This window comes from Arachis hypogaea, chromosome 11 (assembly GCF_003086295.3).
Source record: "Arachis hypogaea cultivar Tifrunner chromosome 11, arahy.Tifrunner.gnm2.J5K5, whole genome shotgun sequence".
NCBI classification, from domain to species: Eukaryota; Viridiplantae; Streptophyta; class Magnoliopsida; order Fabales; family Fabaceae; genus Arachis; species Arachis hypogaea.
Window position 1 is genome coordinate 76,975,162 of NC_092046.1, and position 19,525 is coordinate 76,994,686.

Below are 19,525 nucleotides of genomic sequence, written 5' to 3' on the forward strand. Positions count from 1 at the left end.
AATAATTAAAATGCCATGTGCATTGATATGTTGTGTTTATGTTTCAAAAAAAAAAATCCCTTTTAATAAGTAAATAAATAAGGGGACAAAATTACCCCAATAATGAGTTTAGTAAAGAAATCAATGCACATGGGATAAAATAAAAAATAATTTGGTGCATGAGTATGTGATACAAAAGTGGGAAAATTGGGTAGCTAGGCATAATTTAAAAAAAAAACTAAAATTATTATATAGAATATGTATATGTTAGGTGAGATCTTAGACTAATCAAGGATTCAATTTATAGCTCACTTAGCCTTATATATATATCCTCACGTTTACCTTAGCCCCATTACAATCTTGAAAAGACCTCATGATGTTTGCATGTATATATTGAATATTTGTTGATTGGTTAGATAAAGAACAAAGTTTTAGAAAGTATGACTAGAGAAGAATAGAGTGATTAACCCCAAAAACTGAGTGACTAGAGTGTATACACAAATCCAGTGAGGGTTCAATAGCTCATTTCCATATATCCATATTTAATTATTGATTGTCTTGCAAGTTTGTGAAATCTTTTGATTAACTCAACTCAATTGTGAATGTGTTTTAACATGATTTAGCCTTGGCTGTGCATATATGTTTCCTTGAAAAATTTGACTCAATTTAACCATATGTAAGCTTTATATATATAAGTGGATAGTAATTAGAATTGCATGATTCATTTAGGTAGCTTGCATTTAGAATAGATTGCATTGCATAAGATTCCACCATTCTACCTTCACTCTTTTCTCTTGAAATTAGCATGAGGACATGCTATTGTTTAAGTGTAGGGAGGTTGATAAACCACTATTTTATGATTTATCTTGTACTCAATTGAGTGTTTTTATCAATTCTTCACCTACTTATTCATAAGATTTGCATGGTTTTACAATTCCTTCCTTATTCTATGATATATGTGAAAACATGTTTCCTATGCCTTAAAAATATTAATTTTAATTATCCTTTATTACCATTCGATGCCATGATCTGTGTGTTGAGTAATTTCAGGCTTCATAGGGCAGGAATGGCATAGAGGACAGAAAGGAAACACGCAAAAATGGAAGGAACGCACAAAATGGAGTTTTGAAGAAAATGGCAGCGACGCGCACGCATGGACAACGCAGACACGTGCCTAGCGCAAAACACAAGCGACGCGTACGCGTGACTGACGCATATGCATGACACGAAAAATCTTCAAATGACGCGCACGCGTGACCCATGCGCATGCGTGACGGACGCCACGTGCAGAAAATTGCAGAAGTCGCCCCCAGCGATTTTTGGGCCCTTTTTCGGCCCAAATCCAAGCCCAGAAATACATAATATAGGCTGGAGAATGAAGGAATCAAGGGAACAGAATCCATTATTCACAATTTTAGATTTTAGATGTAGTTTTCTAGACTCTTCTCTCTCTCTTAAGTTTTAGGATTAGGATTTCTCTTAGAGTATGGTTATTTCTTCAATCCAGGTTCAATGTTCCTTTAATTTAATTTCTCTTCTACTTTTAATCATTCTATTACTTTAGTTGATTACTTGATGTTGCCAAATTGGTTTATGGATTCCTATGTTTAATTTGATTTTTTTTCCTTTTAATATAAATTGAGGTATTTCAGATTTAAGATTGTTTTCCTCTATTTATGATATAAACAATTTGGATTTTTCCCTTTTGGCTTGGGATAAGTAATTGGTGACACTTGAGTTGTCAAACTCAGCGGTTGATTGAAAATTAGAACTTGCTGATTGATTTGGATCCCTCTAAAGCTAGTCTTTCCATAGGAGTTGACTAGGACTTGAGGAATCAAGTTGATTAGTCCACTTGACTTTGCTTTATTTAGTAAGGGTTAACTAAGTGGGAGCACTAAACAATTCTCATCACACCTTATAAGGATAACTAGGATGTGATTTCCAGTTCTCTTACCTTGCCAAGAGTTTTTCTAATTGTTAATTTATTTTTCTTGCCATTTAAATTACTTGTTCCCCATTTCAAAAACCCAACGATACTGTTCCATAACCAATAATAAATCATACTACCCTGCAATTCCTTGAGAGATGACCCGAGGTTTGAATACTTCGGTTATTTATTTTTATTGGGTTTACTTTAGTGACAAACAAGTTTTTGTACGAAAGGATTCTTTGTTGCTTTAGAAGCTATACTTTCAACGAGCTTTTAATTGCGAATTTCTAGACCACACAAAAGTCTTCTCGTCAATATCTCCAAGCTTTGATCGAGTTCTTCACAAACCATGAGCTCCCAAAGTTGATCCTCCTCTTGTAATCCGGGATCCCACACTTTGTTTTGACACCCGTCTTCAAGTTGATCTTGGTAATTTCCTCCGGGTCGTAAGAAAAGCGAATTCTTACTAAGGCACTAAACTATCCTCCTAGACCCATCCAATTGAGCACTACACCAACCCATGCTCCTCAAGTTTGAGCTTCCAACTATAATGAGCCTAGATTTACAACGCCAACCACTAAACATCCTCCTCTTACGCTTAATTCTGCAAAGCACCTTAAGTTGGCCATCCATTTCAAGCAAACCAAATTCAAGTGGGATAATAAAGCTAAGAGTAATGAGTTTTACCCACTCAATTGAAGGATTAGATGGCGGCCTAGGTGGAGAAGTTCCTAACAGTCTTGATAACATACATTCCATTCCCGTCCATCCTCTTCTAGAGGCTTCCACCACTTGACAAGGTTCTTCAAGCTCTTCCTCTTGCCAAGCTTCCTCAAGTTCACATGCCTCTTCACCAAATTCTTCTAGCTCTTCCCCATCACTCAAATCATAGATAGGAGGTTTAGTGAAGTCTACCTCATCATCAATTCCAAGCCCAATGGGGAAGGATTCCTCAAACTCCAAAGGATCATATGTTGATGCGAAATCATCATAGATAGAGAAGCTTGGTGCTTGCCCCACTTCTTCCAATTCTTCAATCACATTATGCCTTGGAGGTTGTGTACTATCCTCCTCAACATCAATTTCAAATCCCTGGAAGAAGGCTCTTCTACTTGAGATTCCTCTTTGCACTCAACATCTCCTAAATCTTCAACCACTACTTCCTCTTATTCAATAATCCCTACCTCCTCCTCTTGTTGCACTTCTTGTCTCAACTCCCCTTCTCCACCTTGAAACTCCAAATTCACTCCCTCACTATGCTCCTTGATTGCTTCTTCATATTCAACAATGGGAGTGCCTTGATCGTATAGGCTTAGGTGGGATAAGACCATGTTGCTAACGGCTTCCATCACAATAGCAATCTTAGCTTCTAGCTCCTTAAACTCCTTTTTCGTTTCCTCTTGTTGCCTTAGGATACGAGATCTAAGCTCTCTTTGTTCTAGCACGAGGGCATGAAGACCTTTGTCCATTAGGTGCGGTGTAGAAAGAGAGGTTTTATTGTTTGAGGGAAAGGTGTTATAGTTGGAAGATGGTTCATATTGGTGGAAGTCTTGAGGTGGTGTATATGGAATTTGTGGTTCATGGGAGTATTGGTGTTGGAATGGTGGTGGCTCTAGATATGGTTCATATGGTGGTTGGTATGGTGGATATAGGTTAGGATCATATGGAGGTGAATGGTGGTATGAGGCTTGTGAGTGAGGTTGTTGAGGGCTACATTGAGGGAAGGGGTCATATGTATGTGGTGCTTATGGTTGATAATCACAATGAGGGTCACAACATACATTAGATTGGTATGCATTAAGATTTGGTTTGTACCTATAAGAAACCAGAGGAGGTTGTTGCCAAGAGGGTTGTCCATAAGCTTGGGGCTCCTCCCACATTTGATCTCCAAATCCTTGATGCAAATCCTCATTAAAGCATCTATTTCCTACAACATAGTTTGAACCACACTCATAGCCAAAGTGATGAGAATTCATGGTGACAAGAGAAAACAAAAACGAAAACTAACAAGAAACAAAGAAAGCAAAGTCCTACAACTAGCAACAACTAACAAAGAGGCAAAAGGCAAACATATTTACATATTCACATATATACAATAGCCAATAACATAACACCATTGCAATTCCCCGACAACGGCGCCAAAAATTTAATAGGTGAGAATTGTTGTCGGTTTAGAATTTCTCTTATAGTAAAAGGAATTACTTCGTTGTAAGCATAGTTCCAAACCAACAAACAATTCTCATATCAAATTTTAATAGATTTTGGTTGTCACAAGTACAAACCCCAATGAAAAACTAAAGTATTCAAACCTCGGGTCGTCTCACAAGGAATTGCAATGAAGTGATCAATTATTGGCTATGAAGGAACAAGTGGTTTGATTTATAAAAGGGGCAAGAAAGTAAATGGCAAGAAAATAAAGGAAACAACTAAAGAAAGCAATTGATAAAAGAGAGACATTCATGGCAAGGATTGAGAATATAGGCTTTCTATCCTAGTCACTAATAACAATAATTAATAAGAATTTATCCTATTTCGTCATCTCCAACAATAGAAGAAGGTATAATGTTATCTTCACATATAGAGAAAGTCAAATAAGACTAGCTAATCTCAATCCAAAAGTCCTAATCAACTCACTAATTGAATTAGCAAGAGATTAAAGTCAATGGAAATAATACTAGCTAACAACTCTAGATCACCAACATAGGTTGGGTCTTAACGACTCAAGATTGCCTAATTCCTCTTTCCAAGCCAAGAATGTTAAAAAATCTACTCTAACATCCTACCAAGCATTTTGTCAAACACTTGGAAGGCATAAAAAGAAAGCATAATAAATTGCAAGAAAGAATAAAATCCACCAACTACCAATTGCAAGGAAACAACAACAACAATCCAATTAATAATAAAAGAGCATCAAACATGAAATTGCATTAAATGAAAATCAAATACAACAAAATGCTCATTAACGAAATCTACTACTACCCAATACAAGAAATTAACAACAACAACTAAGGAGAGCACACTAAGCATGAAATACCTCAAAATTGCATTAAAGAGAATGGAAGTTAACAAGAGAAAATAGGAGAATTAAGACAATACAACAAGGAATTGTAAAGAAGACAAGATTAAAATAAGGAATTAAACCTAGATCTAGGAGAATTTGTCCTAATCCTAACCTAATTCTAGAGAGAAGAGGGAGCTTCTCTCTCTCTAAAAACTAACTACATGCTTCCTAGTCTACAACTAATTGCTCTGCCCTTTGCCCAAGCTTGAATTCTGCATGAAATAGCCTTAGGAATGAGTTGGATTTGGACCTGGGCAGCTCAGAAATCGCCCCCAGCATTTTCACTTTAATGAAGTCACCTGTCTGCTGTGACGCGTACGCATGGGCCACGCGTACATGTCGTCTGGCGTTTTGCTTCTCATGTGTACGCGTCATGTCACGTGTACGCGTCGCCTGGTGACCTCATCTCCATGCGTGCGCGTCTGTCACGCGTGCGCGTTGATGTATGCACTCCAAATCCTTGTTTTTCCATGAATTCTTCACTTTGCATGCTTTTCTGTTCACTTCTTCCATCCAATACTTGCCTTACAAACCTGAAATCACTCAACAAACACATCAAGGCATCGAATGGAATTAAAGTGAATTAAATTTAGCTATTTTAAGGGATAAAAAGCATGTTTTTACACTTAAGCACAAATTAAGAGAGAATTACAAAACCATGCTATTTCATTGAATAAATGTGAGATAAGTTGATAAAATCCCCCAAATTAAGTACAAGATAAGCCACAAAATTGGGGTTTATTAGAAGTCTTTAACAATACCTTGGATGAGAATTAAGGAAGAGGATTTAGTGGATAAATTTGTGGATCTTAAGCTGGATATTGGTGAAGTTGCCGGAAGAGCTTGTTTGAATCAGTTGTAGATTTCAAGTATGTTTAAATCAGAGATACAGAAAGCTCATCAAGATAAGCAAAAGCTTCAGCAATTATTTCAACCAGTTGGTAAGGAGAGACGTGGAGAATTCACTAAGGATGGCAAAGGATTTTGGAGATACAAGGGAAGAATTTGTATACCGGATGTCGGAAGTCTGAGGCAAGACTTGTTGTCGGAAGCTCACAACAGTGGGTTTTCAATTCACTGAGGAAGTACAAAGATGTACTATGACTAAAAGAAGATGTTCCGGTGGCCTGGGATGAAAATTAATGTAGCTACAGTTGTATCTAAGTACTTGACGTGTCAGAAGGTAAAGATAGAGCGTCAGAAACCATAGGGAATGCTACAGCCACTTGAAATTCCTCAGTGGAGGTGGGAAGGAATTGCGATGGACTTTGTGACCGGTTTATCGAGGACTAGGTTGAAATTTGATACGGTTTGGGTAATCGTGGATCTCTTAACTAAATCTACTCATTTTCTGCCTATCTGGGTAAACTATTCAATGGAGGAGTTTGCGAGATTGTATATCAAGGAGATCGTAAGCTTGCACGGTGTGCCATCGAGTATAGTGTCGGACCGTGATCCCCGATTCACGTCAAGGTTTCAGGGGGTTCTCAAAGAGCTTTCGGTACGAGGCTATGTCTCATCATCGCATATCATCCACAAACGGATGGACAGTCAGAAAGAACTATTCAGACGTTGGAAGATATGCTAAGAGCATGTGTTTTGGATCAACCCGAAAGTTGGGACCGTTACATGCCATTGGTGGAGTTTGCGTACAATAACCGCTTTCATGCGAGCATTGGGATGGTTCCGTATGAAGCCTTGTATGGACGGAAGTGCCGATCTCCACTTTGTTGGTATGAGTTGGGTGAAGCAAGTGTATTGGGTCCTGATTTGGTAGCAGAGACTACTGAGAAGATTAAGAATATTCGGGAGAGAATTCTAATGGCACAGAGTCGACAGAAAAGCTATGCGGATTAGAGAAGGAAACCGTTGGAATTTGAAGTAGGAGAGCATGTATTTCTGAGGCTTACACCGACAACAGGGAATGGAAGAGCAATCAAAACAAAGAAGTTGAATCCGAGGTTCATTAGGCCGTTTAAGATTTTGAGGCGATTCAGGCCGGTGGCTTATCAAGTAACTTTGCCGCCTCACTTGTCTAACTTGCATGACGTATTCCACGTGTCACAACACCGTAAGTACATGTCGGATGTGGCTCATGTGTTAGAGCTTGAGTCGGTCGAGTTGAGGGAGAACTTGACATTTCATGTAACATTAGTGAGACTTGATGACACTAGTGTGAAGAAACTGCGAGGAAAGGAAGTTTCACTGGTTAAATTTGCTTTGAAGTGAGCATGAGTTGAGGAGCATACTTGGGAATTGGAGTCCGAGATGTGGAAGGATTTTCCCGAGTTATTCTCAAGTAATCACTAAATTTTGAGGGCAAAATCTCCTATTTAGTGGGGAGAATGTAAGAACCGAGACTAATTAACCGTCTAATTAAATAATTAATATTGCTCAAAATAGGATTCGAAAATTTAGAATGAGAATTAGATGATTTAAATATGATTTTCGGATTCAGTAGATTTTTCTGAGACAGAAAATGTATTTTCTGGGAAAAACCGAGAAAAATCACGAACCAGCAGCCGAACTGGTCGAACCGATTTAAGTCTGTCCAGTACTATGCGAGAAAAATTAAAAACAGTAGAAAACTTTAGAAAAATATTTAAATTCGAAAACCGAGCGTTCATTTTAAAGGTTTGGCCCAAAGTTGGGCCAAACGTGCTAAAAACGCTAACGGGTTAGACCGGGCCCAAGTTGGGCTCAAGCCCAACATATATATACTCTCATTAAAGGCCAATTCAGCACACAACACTTAAACACAACACCCACACCAGCTGAAAGCAAGAGAGGGAGAAGAGAGAAGAAGCACTATTCATCATCATCTTCTCAAGCTCATAACTTGAGCTATGGAGCTCCGATCGCCGCACCGTTTATGGCCACACGATCCTTGCGAAGAGCTCTACAAAACTCACACAAGAAACTGGTAAGAAAATCATGAAATGCCTCTCATTTCTTACTTCCAAAATTTCGAAATTTTAGGGCTTTGTGTTGAGTGAAATTTTGTGATTTTGGGTGTTTAGGTACACTCTAGCACTTGATTACTAGTGGGCTTTGCTTCCAAAATTGTTAGGTAAGGTGAGTTGTTCTTAACCCTTGTGAAATTCTAATTATGATGAACCCTAGGTTGATTAGTTATAATTTGTGTGTATATAGCTTAATTATTGTGAGTTGGGAAGCCTTTGGAATTGAGTTGATGGCTTGTTGGTGATTGTTAATGCTTGTTGGAGTTGATTTGTGGCTTGGATTGTGGTTGAAAGATTAACTTATACTCAATTGGATTTTGGTACATATTAGAAATCGGCCAAGGTATGATTTCAGTTTCCTCTATGTAATATATAATATTTCTGGACACTTAGGCTAGTGACCCATAGGATAGGATTGAATTAATTTGGTTGTTGAAATTATTGTATGATGATTTGATGACTTGGGATTTTGATGAATTGAAATATTGATATTGATAGTATGGTATTGGAGATTGAGATTTGAAATTGATTATGATGATTGTTGGTAATGGTGGAAAGATAATTGAATTAATGTGTTGGTTGAGACATGAATGTATTATTATGTATTTGATAATGGGGATTGATGATTGCATGAGGTTTGGTGGTGAATTGAGGTATGAAAAATGTGAATTTGATGTGTTTTGGGAGTTTGATGAGATGGTGGTTTAGTTTTGGTTGTGAAATTAGAAAATTGAGAATTTATGAACTTTTGGTAAAACTGAAATTTTGATGAACTTTAATGAATCATATCTTGAGCTACCGTACTTGAAATTCAATGAATTTTATATCAAATAAAAGATAATTGAACAAGCTTTAAAATGGTTTAAATTTTGTGGAAATATGAATTTGGTAGAAGAATATATGAAAGTTGAAAATTTGGTGTCAAAATCTGAATTCTGCAATGTTGCAGAATTTTGTGATTTCTGGTTTGTGTGCGCATGTACACCCCTATGAGTTTTTGAACCTGTGCGCACGCACAGCCTTGTTCATAGGCACACACAGGGGAAGGGTTACTGATGGGAGCGCTAGCACGCCCTGTGCGCACACATAACCAACGAAGTTCTGCAAGCTGTGCGCACGCACATCCCTGTGCGCATGCACACGTTGGAAGGTGCATTCTGTTGAGGGCGTTCGCACGCCTTATGCAAGCGAACAGAATTGGAAAATTTTGTACTTATGCATACACACACCTCTATGCGTACGCACACTTTTGAAAATCCTCCTGGGCGTGCGCACGCACACCCCTGTGCGTACACACATGCCCTATTTTTCAACTAAAACTTTGTTTTTAACTATTTCACCTTTCCAATAAGCTTGTAACCTTCTGTGACACCTATTTAAGACTCTTTGGCTTATTTTTGGGTATCAAAACATGGAAAAAGGTCCTAGGAGATTTAATTTGGTACTACATTGAAAAGTTAGAAAATGGAGGCTTAGGTTTCTGGTGTACTGAGGATGGCTTTGGTGGAGTAAGAAGGAAGAATGGTATATGAATTGAGAAACTGATGAACTAATGAGTTCGGAATGGAAATGTTTAATTGCAGTGGTTGAGATGAGTCAAGGACTCAGAATTGCAATGATGAATCATTGATATACTGAAAATATTTTCTGAAAACCACTGTATTTCTATTTTATATTGAGATTGTTGAGACGCTATGCGCTCGGCAGGGACGGTGGTTAGATCCTACCTATCGAGGTAGCGGCGGGGGCGTAAGGGTGGTGGTTTGTCCTGCTTGCGTTGAGATGTGAGGTCTGTGGCAATAGTATCCCGCTCGCATCCCTTCAGATCACTAGAGTTTGTAGGCATAAAATTCTGGACGGTGTTTTGAGCACCATATCTCGGGGGTTCCCAATTATGATTCCGAATGGCGACATCTCCATGGAGATGTGTCGAGTTGGCAGTTGAACCGACAATGTGATATCATAGCCAGTAGGATAGGCATTCATCATGTGTATCTTCTATATGTTTGTTTGCTTTGCTGACTTGTAATTTGTTTGCCTAATTGTATAAAATGCCTAATTGCCTATTTGAATTACTTGAGATATATGCCTATACTTGTGTTTTACTTGCATTGTAATTAATTATGTTTTCTACTGGGATTGAGGAGGCTCGGAAGGCGGTGGTGATGGGATCGCATGGAGGATAGGTTGGTGAAGGCTGTGGGACAGCGGAGAGTTGTTAGTTAGAAAATCCACTAAGTTAGATTACCCTTTTATTATGTTAAGGTTTTAAGTTATGCTTTACTATTTTAGTCATGCTTTAAGATGAATCTTGTGATGGATATGAAGTTCTAGGATTGCCTCTGGCATCTCGGAGTCTTATATCTTACATCACTGGGCACTGTTACCATATTGAGAACTTCCGGTTCTCATACCATATTTTGTTGTTGTTTTTCACATGCAGGTCGCAACCCACCTCGGTGAGTTGTTTCAATGGTGACAGAGTGGAGGATCCTGGATATATTTTGGAGTCTTTTTGCTTATTTTTTATTATCTCTCATCTTTTGTATTTAGTGTTGCCTAGAGGCTTATTTGAGAGAAAAACTTGTATAAGCTGTTTTTAAACTTTCAGATTTCTATATGGTCTAAATATAGCTAGCCGGCTTAAACTCCGCGAGTCGTGGCTAGATCTTCATACTATTATACTCTTATGTTTTGATATATCATATCTATATCTTGTGCGTTAAGTTTGTAGCTTTGTGAGTACGTTTTGCGCTTTTCAAATCCTATTTTTGAGCTATATCCTTCATCGGGCTTCTAGACTATATTAATTCTTTCTATATTATATGTATGAGTTTAGAATTATCGTAACCTTTGATTAACCTTTGCTTTACGACGTGAGGTATAGCTTAGGGTAATTAGGGTGTTACATTTACTGACTTTTATGGGCACTATCATATGTTGCAAATTCACTATCTTCTAACTTTATCAAACTAATTTATAAACTGAATGATTTAGAACTAAGATATGTATATCTGCTTGAGGCATAAACTTCTAGACGAGGATTCAATGCTTGAGGGTTGCTGTTGTTACTTGTTTGTGAGACATTTAACATACATACACACAAACATATATATTTAATCTCGCTCTGACTCTTTTTGTCAAGTATATCATTTTTATCTAGAGGCAACTAGTTAGATTTACATAATTGATTCCTTTTACAATGCTAAGATTCTAAGGAACACAAAAACCTGGTTATTGTATATATTGTCTTGCTGGATTCTGAGAGAAATAATGCTACTCAGAAAAAAAATGAAAAAAAATTAAGCTGGAGTTTATCACTGTCTTGAATAAGAGTTTCCTTTTTGCAGATGTTGACAGGCTTACGTATTCAGTGTTGCCTCCTGATAATGGTATTGGGGAAGAGTTGGTCAGGACTTTGCTTTAGCCCAAGTCAATGGTCTATGGTGAGCTATTTCCTTAGTCAAATGTGTAGAGACCAAGACTAATATTTTGCTTTCTTGTGTCAAAATCTCTTGTTGATTATCACTGCTGATATTATTAAACTAGTGTGTAGAGTTAATATGATTTCCCTGTTGGTTATGATCTGTGATATTTGTGCTATTTTCCAGGCAGCTGTTGCACGTAGCTTTTGCAATGTGATCTATATTTATAACTAGGACATACATGTTTGTACGTTATGACCGTAAGGATTCTGTACAGTACTTCAACACTTTTATCTTAAATTTTTATGGAAATAGGAATAAGTATCTGCTATTAATTGCTTCTCCATGATTCATTCTTAATTTTCCAGCCATGCAATACCCTTTAGACTTGAATATGACTTAACTATGACAATTTACAATATTTCTTTGGCTATTTATTTTTGATGATAAGAATTGTATGTTGTTCACTTTAATCTCAATTGTTGATTTCTCTCTTCTATTGTTTTGGTTCACATTTCAGTTCAGTTCCTATGCACCGTGTTGTTTTTTTCCTTATTAGTCAAGGCAATCAAGTTTATGTATCTAGCTTACTTTAATTACATAAATTGGCTTATTTTCTTAATTTTTCTTTTTCGTTTCCTTGGACATAAGTGATATTAAGTGACCTGGTATTTTCTTGTGGAGGCAAAGGAATAATTGAAAATCTACTAAAATTTGTATATGTTTACTTTTAGTTGCTAGAATTCCTTAGTTATTTTTCAATATTTCAGGCTTTGGCATCCTACCTCGTTAAACTTCATGCAGAATGTAGTTAATGAAAGCCAGAGTCCTGTAATAGCTGTTACCGAAGGATGCCAGGCGAATTTTTTCAGTTGATGGTTTCTTTAATGCTTTATTGTCATAATGAGTTCTTCCTTATACCTTCTATTGGTATCTATTTCTAAGCTTCATCATTTAATATAATTGTAGCTGACTTTATGGGAGTTGAGAATGAAAGAAAATAGTGGTTTGCGGCTTGGAGTATTAGGTGTGCCAGCAGTTGTTTAGTTTGTTTGCATGCTCTTTCTTTCCGAATCCCCAAGATGGCTATTTATGGTACATAATTGCTTTGAGAGTTGTGCCAAAAATGCTACTTTCGAAAGCTACTTGTTTAGGAAAGCATCTTGAGATTTTGCTTTCATGTACATAATAGGAAAAAAGAAGCAGTTGATGTGCTTTCTAAGATCTATATATGATCTTGCTTACTTAGAGGATGAAGTTGATTTCCTCACAGCTCAATCGGAGCAAGACTGCCAGAAAATGAATAATGTCAAATTCTGGCATGTTTTTCGATCAAAGGAAATCATATTGTCTTTCCTTGTTGGAGGAGGACTTCTGGTAATAATGCTTGTTTCCTTTTCTTTTATTCTTTAATCTTCTTTTAAAGTTTTTTTACAAGATAACACATGTTTTGGTTTGCGAGTTTGAGTAATAGGCTGAAAGAAAATAAGGCTAGTGTTTCCTAGAATGGAAAGTGAAGCTTCAAAATAATTTATCAATTTTGTATCTATTTTTGCCATCTTTTGCAGGTGAAAAAAGTTCACAAATGTTCCAGAAATAATTATGTATGATCTAAGGGAAGGAAGTTTAAGAGGGCTAGAGGAAGAAGGAGGAACAGCAAAGGACTTAGGATTTAAGTTGTATTGTTTCTGTATTTTTCTTCAATTTTTAGTTTTGGAATTTGAACTCAAGATTTATTTTTTATTTGAGTATTAGTTTTTTAATGTCTAAAACAATTATAGCAAAAATTATATATGTCACTAATTATTGTTTGATTTGTCTTGTAATTAAAATTGTATACTATATTTGTAGGTTTGGTAATAAAAAAGAACTGAAAATTTATAATTTGCAGCGGTGAAGGTAAAAATAAGAAAAAGGATTTTTTTTAACTTTATAAGGCTATTGCCACGCTTTTAAAATTTGGCTGTATATCGCTGTCGCCACGATTAAAAAGCGTGGCCATATCTCTCTCTATCGCCACGCTTTGAAAGCGTGGCCATATCTCTCTGTCGCCACACTTTAAAAGCATGGCCATATTTCACATATGGTCATGTTTTTAAAGCGTGGCCATATCTCTCACATACGGCCATGCCTTTAAGCGTGGCCATTTTGAAAAAGCGTGGCAAAAAAAAGCGTGGCAATAGGTCACAAAAGTGTGGCGATAGAGCAACCGCCAAGCTCGCAGACGAGACCCTTTCAAAAGCATGGCGGTAGTTCAAAAAGCGTGGCGAAAAGCTATCTCCAAGCTTTTTTCAGCTTTTTGCCACACTTTAAAAGCATGGGAATAGAGCTGTTTTCTTGTAGTGCTATCACAGGGCTAACTTGTAACGACCCAACTCCTGGTATGCCATGGTCATACAAGAAGCTAAGTGTCACTAACTTGTTTTTCTATTTATTAACTATTATTTAATATATGAGCCTGTGCCACATTAAAGCGTTATCAATTTTACGAGCGAATTTTTTTAAAAACATTTGAAGCGATATAAAGGATCCAATATAAATAGACATATACATATAGAAATATAAAGAAACATAAAGAAACATATAGCATAACTGATAATATACATCATGTAAACTATAAACAGAACATGTAGCGTTTATAAAAGATCATGTCAGTATACACCACTCTTACTATCAAAATGTCACATTTTCGGTTGCGCCACTCTAATAGCGAGAAGTAATACGACGATTTTATATACTTAATAATAAAATAGGAGCCTTTGACTCGAAACCGTATTGCTATCTTCTTTGAAAAATCGGAAAAATACTTTTTCTTGAAAACAAACAAGCATATACATATATACAAAACTTCTTACTCAAGCAACTTACAAATATTATATACATACATGTCATTACAGTCACGACTCCTATCCCTCTTACAAGAATATAATAATATAGGCAAGAAAAATCTATAACATATATATACAAACAGAAATAGCATCTATAACAACTTAGCAAGAACTCCGTGAGCTTCCTCGTCCATCCTGAAAAGAGAAGTCTGTAGGGGGATGAAAACTTCGTCCTCGTAGGTTTTCAGTAGAGGGTTTAAGAATTGTCATAAGAAGATATTTTAAATAAAACTATTTTCAACCGCAGTAATCGTCAGTTCATTATCCAAATCTAAAGCTCATATTTTTTTCTTATAAAAATTTCACGCAAAATAACATTCCATACATTTCACCGCTTACTAAGAAACTATTTTAACCAAAACTTATCACTGATCCAACCAATGATGGCCTCTGGCTCAAATCAAATCAACTTGGCCTCCGGTCCAAATTAAATCAACTCGGCCTCTGGCCTAAATTAAATCAACTCGGCCTCCGTTTCAAATTAAAACAAATCAACATCAAAACTCAATACAAAAGCAGAATCAATCATTAAAGCTTTAAATCAATAATAAAAAGTACTCAATTAATATAAAATTACCTAAAAAATATTTTTGAGTAAATAAAATAAATCATAAATAATTTATTATTTAGTTTCCAAAAATTTGGGGTCTTACATCCTACCCCACTTATAAAAGTTTTCGTCCTCGAAAATTAACGTAATACATAAAGCATTACATAGTGCCAACACTTTACTTTTAAACTTCTTATGGAAAAGCAAAAAGTCTCAGCTCATATGTATACATATACAGTTTTCAAATACTTGGATTTTCATATGGTATAAAGATATAAGGGTAGAAATGTAATTACAAAGCAGAAGTTACAAGGCAAGCTTGATGCAAAAGATGACATGGTTCAAACATGCGATGGTAACGCAAGGTGGTGAAAGGTTATAAAATAGGCTGTGGTTAAAACGACGTGCATCTGCACACTGATCTCGTACGAATTTCAGAGCTTTAACTTCCCAAACTTCAACTTCTAGCGTTTTCCAAACCCCGCGATATGCGCTTCCTATTACTTATATTTTTGCCTATGATAACCCGATAGTGCTCTCATATACATAAACCATTAGTGTTAAGCTGACTGATGAGCGGATAATTTATACGCTTTTTGGCATTGTTTTTAGTATGTTTTTAGTAGAATCTAGTTACTTTTAGGGATGTTTTCATTAGTTTTTATGTTAAATTCACATTTCTGGACATTACTATGAGTTTGTGTATTTTTCTGTGATTTCAGGTATTTTCTGGCTGAAATTGAGGGACTTGAGCAAAAATCAGATTCAAAGGTTGAAGAAGGACTGTTGATGCTGTTGGATTCTGACCTCCCTGCACTCAAAGTGGATTTTCTGGAGCTACAGAACTCAAAACGGCGCGCTTTCAATTGCGTTGAAAGGTAGACATCCAGGGCTTTCCAGACATGTATAATAGTTCGTACTTTGCCCAAGTTTAGATGATGTAAACTGGCGTTCAACGCCAGTTCTCTGCCCAATTCTGGCGTCCAGCGCCAGAAACAAGTTGCAAAGTGGAGTTCAACGCCCAAACTGGCACCAAAACTGGCGTTCAACTCCAGGAATGACCTCTACACGTTTAACACTCAAGCTCAGCCCAAGCACACACCAAGTGGACCCCGAAAGTGGATTTATGCATCAATTACTTACTTCTGTAAACCCTAGTAGCTAGTTTATTATAAATAGGACCTTTTACTATTGTATTAGACATCTTTGGATTATCTTTTGATCTATTGATCACGTTTTGAGGGCTGGCCTCTCGGCCATGCCTGGACCTTCACTTATGTATTTTCAACGGTAGAGCTTCTACACTCCATAGATTAAGGTGTGGAGCTCTGCTGTTCCTCAAAGATTAATGCAAAGTACTACTGTTTTCTATTCAATTCAACTTATTCCACTTCTAAGATATTCATTCGCACTTCAACCTGAATGTGATGAACGTGACAATCATCATCATTCCCTATGAACGCATGCCTGAAAACCACTCCCGTTCTACCTTCGATTGAACGAGTATCTCTTAGATTACTAATACAGGGGACCGAGTCCGAGATATTGGGATCTTCGTGGTATAAGCTAGATTGATGGCGGCATTCATGAGAATCCAAAAATTCTAAACCTTGTCCGTGGTATTCAGAGTAGGATTCTGGAATTGAATGACTGTGACGAGCTTCAAACTCGCGAGTGCTGGGCGTAGTGACAGACGCAAAAGGATAGTAAATCCTATTCCAGCATGATCGAGAACCTCCAGATGATTAGCCATGCAGTGACAGCGCATCGGACCATTTTCACAGGGAGGAATAGGATGCAACCAACGACAAAGGTGATGCCTCAAGACGATTAGCCGTGCTGTGAAAGAGCATTTGGATCATTTTCCCGAGAGAGATCGAAAGTAGCCATTGGCACCGGTGACATCCTTACATAAAGCCAGCCATAGAAAGGAGTAAGATTGATTGGATGAAGACAGCAGGAAAGCAGAGGTTCAGAGGAACGAAAGCATCTCTACACGCTTATCTGAAATTCTAACCAATGAATTACATAAGTATTTCTATCCTTATTTTAGTATTATTTTCGAAAACCCCATTACTATTTTATATCTGCCTGACTGAGATTTACAAGGTGACTATAGCTTGCTTCATACCAACAATCTCCGTGGGATTCGACCCTTACTCACGTAAGGTATTACTTGGACGACCCAGTGCACTTGCTGGTTAGTTGTGCGAAGTTGTGAACCATGGTATTGGCATCATGTTTTTGGCGCCATTGTCAGGGAAAGAAAGAGCAACGAATTTTACATAATCAAAGTGTAATCACAATTTCGTCCACCAAGTTTTTGGCGCCGTTGCCGGGGATTGCTCGAGTTTGGACAACTAACGGTTCATCTTGTTGCTCAGATTAGGTAATTTTCTTTTTGTTTTGTTTTCAAAAATTTTTCAAAAATTTTTCAAAAATTTCTCCTTTGTTTTTGAAAAAATCTAAAAATAAAAAAAGTTTTCAAAAATATAATAAAAATAATGTTTTCAAAAATAAATTATTCTATGGCTTCAAAACTTTCCAGAATGAATTCTAGAGTTTCATGGTAACATGTTGAATCCTATCTGGCTGAAAAGCCATACCCAAACTCCTTTGGGATTGGTCTTCAACTAATCACCTCAATGGATGTAAATCCATTCTAAAGCTTGAATGGCTATTAAGCCATATCTGACCCTTTGATTGGAGCTTTAGACTAAAGAGCACAAGATTCCTGGAATTCATATTAAATATTTTGAAATCCTTATTTTTTGTTTTTCAATTAATTTTCGAAAAAAAAATACAAAAAAAAAATTAGAAAATCATAAAAATCAAAAATATTTTTGTGTTCTTGTTTGAGTCTTGAGTCATGTTATAAGTTTGGTGTCAATTGCATGTGCATCTTGCATTTTTCGAAAAAAATCATGCATTCATAGTGTTCTTCATGATCTTCAAGTTGTTCTTGGTAAGTCTTCTTGTTTGATCTTTGCATTTGCATGTTTTGTGTCTTTTCTTGTTTTTCATATGCATTCTTGAATTCTTAGTGCCTAAGCATTAAAGATTTCTAAGTTTGGTGTCTTGCATGTTTTTATTGCATTAAAAATTTTTCAAAAATGTGTTCTTGATGTTCATCATGATCTTCATAGTGTTCTTGGTGTTCATCTTGACATTCATAGCATTCTTGCATGCATTCATTGTTTTGATCCATAACTTTCATGCAGTGCATTATTTTTCTTGTTTTTCTCTCTCATCATAAAAATTCAAAAAATCAAAAAAATATCTTTCCCTTTTTCTCTCTCAAAATTTTGAAAATTAGATTTGGCTTTTCCAAAAATTTTTAAAATCTAGTTGTTTTTATGAGTCAAATCAAATTTTCAATTTAAAAATCTTATCTTTTTCAAAATATTTTTCAAAAATCAAATCTTTTTCATTTTTCTTAGTTATTTTCAAAAATTATAAAAATGTTTTTCAAAAATCTTTTTCTTATCTTTATCACATAATTTTCGAAAATAACATCACCAATTAATGTTTTGATTCAAAAATTTCAAGTTTATTACTTACTTGTTAAGAAAGATTCAAACTTTAAGTTCTAGAATCATATCTTGTGATTTCTTATGAATCAAGTCATTTATTGTGATTTTAAAAATCAAATCTTTTCCAAAACTAATTTCAATCATATCTTTTCAAAAATATCTTCTCATCTTATCTTTTTCAAAAATTTGATTTCAAAATATCTTTTCTAACTTCCTAACTTCTTATCTTTTCAAAATTTGTTGCAACTAACCAACTAACTTTTTGTTTGTTTTTTATCTTTTTCAAAACCACCTAACTAACTCTCTCTCTCTAATTTTCAAAAATATCTTCCCTCTTTTTCAAAATTTCTTTTTAATTAACTAATTATTTCAATTTTTAAAATCTTAATTTTCGAAAATTACTAACATTTTTCAAAAACTATTTTCGAAAATTACTAACTCTTTTTCAAAAATTATTTTCGAAAATCCTCTCCCTCTCTCATCTTATGCTATTTATTTATTCATCTACTAACACCTCTTCCTCACATCACTCACCAAATTCGAACCCCCCTCTTCTATCTGTGTTCAAATTTTTTCTTCTTCTTCTCTTCTTCTACTAACAATAAGGAACCTCTTTACTGTGACATAGATGATTCCTCTTCTTTTATTTTTCTCTTCTCTTTCTTATGAGCAGGGACAAAGAAAAAGGCATTCTTGTTGAAGCTGATCCAGAACTTGAAAGGACTCTGAAGAGGAAACTAAGAGAAGCTAAATCCAGAGACAACCTTATTGAAAATTTCGAACAAGTAAAGGAGATGGCAGCCGAACCCAACAACAATAATGCAAGGAGAATGCTTGGTGACTTTACTGCACCTAATTCCAATTTACATGGAAGAAGCATCTCCATTCCTGCCATTGGAGCAAACAACTTTGAGCTGAAACCTCAGCTAGTTTCTCTGATGCAGCAGAACTGCAAGTTTCATGGACTTCCATCTGAAGATCCTTTTCAGTTCTTAACTGAATTCTTGCAGTTATGTGATACTGTTAAGACTAATGGAGTAGATCCTGAAGTCTACAGGCTCATGCTTTTTCCTTTTGCTGTAAGAGACAGAGCTAGAGTGTGGTTGGACTCTCAACCCAAAGACAGCCTAAACTCTTGGGATAAGCTGGTCACGGCTTTCTTAGCCAAGTTCTTTCCTCCTCAAAAGCTGAGC

General features: G+C 36.1%; 1 protein-coding gene across 1 annotated transcript; it reads left to right on the top strand.

Annotated features, from left to right (window-relative positions):
• Positions 1 to 6,234: 6,234 nt before the first annotated feature.
• On the top strand, positions 6,235 to 7,202 carry LOC112721496 (uncharacterized). The gene is made up of 2 exons (XM_025772554.1): positions 6,235 to 6,544; positions 6,895 to 7,202. Exons 1-2 carry the CDS (start codon positions 6,235 to 6,237, stop codon positions 7,200 to 7,202), a joined length of 618 nt encoding a protein of 205 aa, XP_025628339.1.
• The last annotated feature ends 12,323 nt before the right edge of the window (positions 7,203 to 19,525 follow it).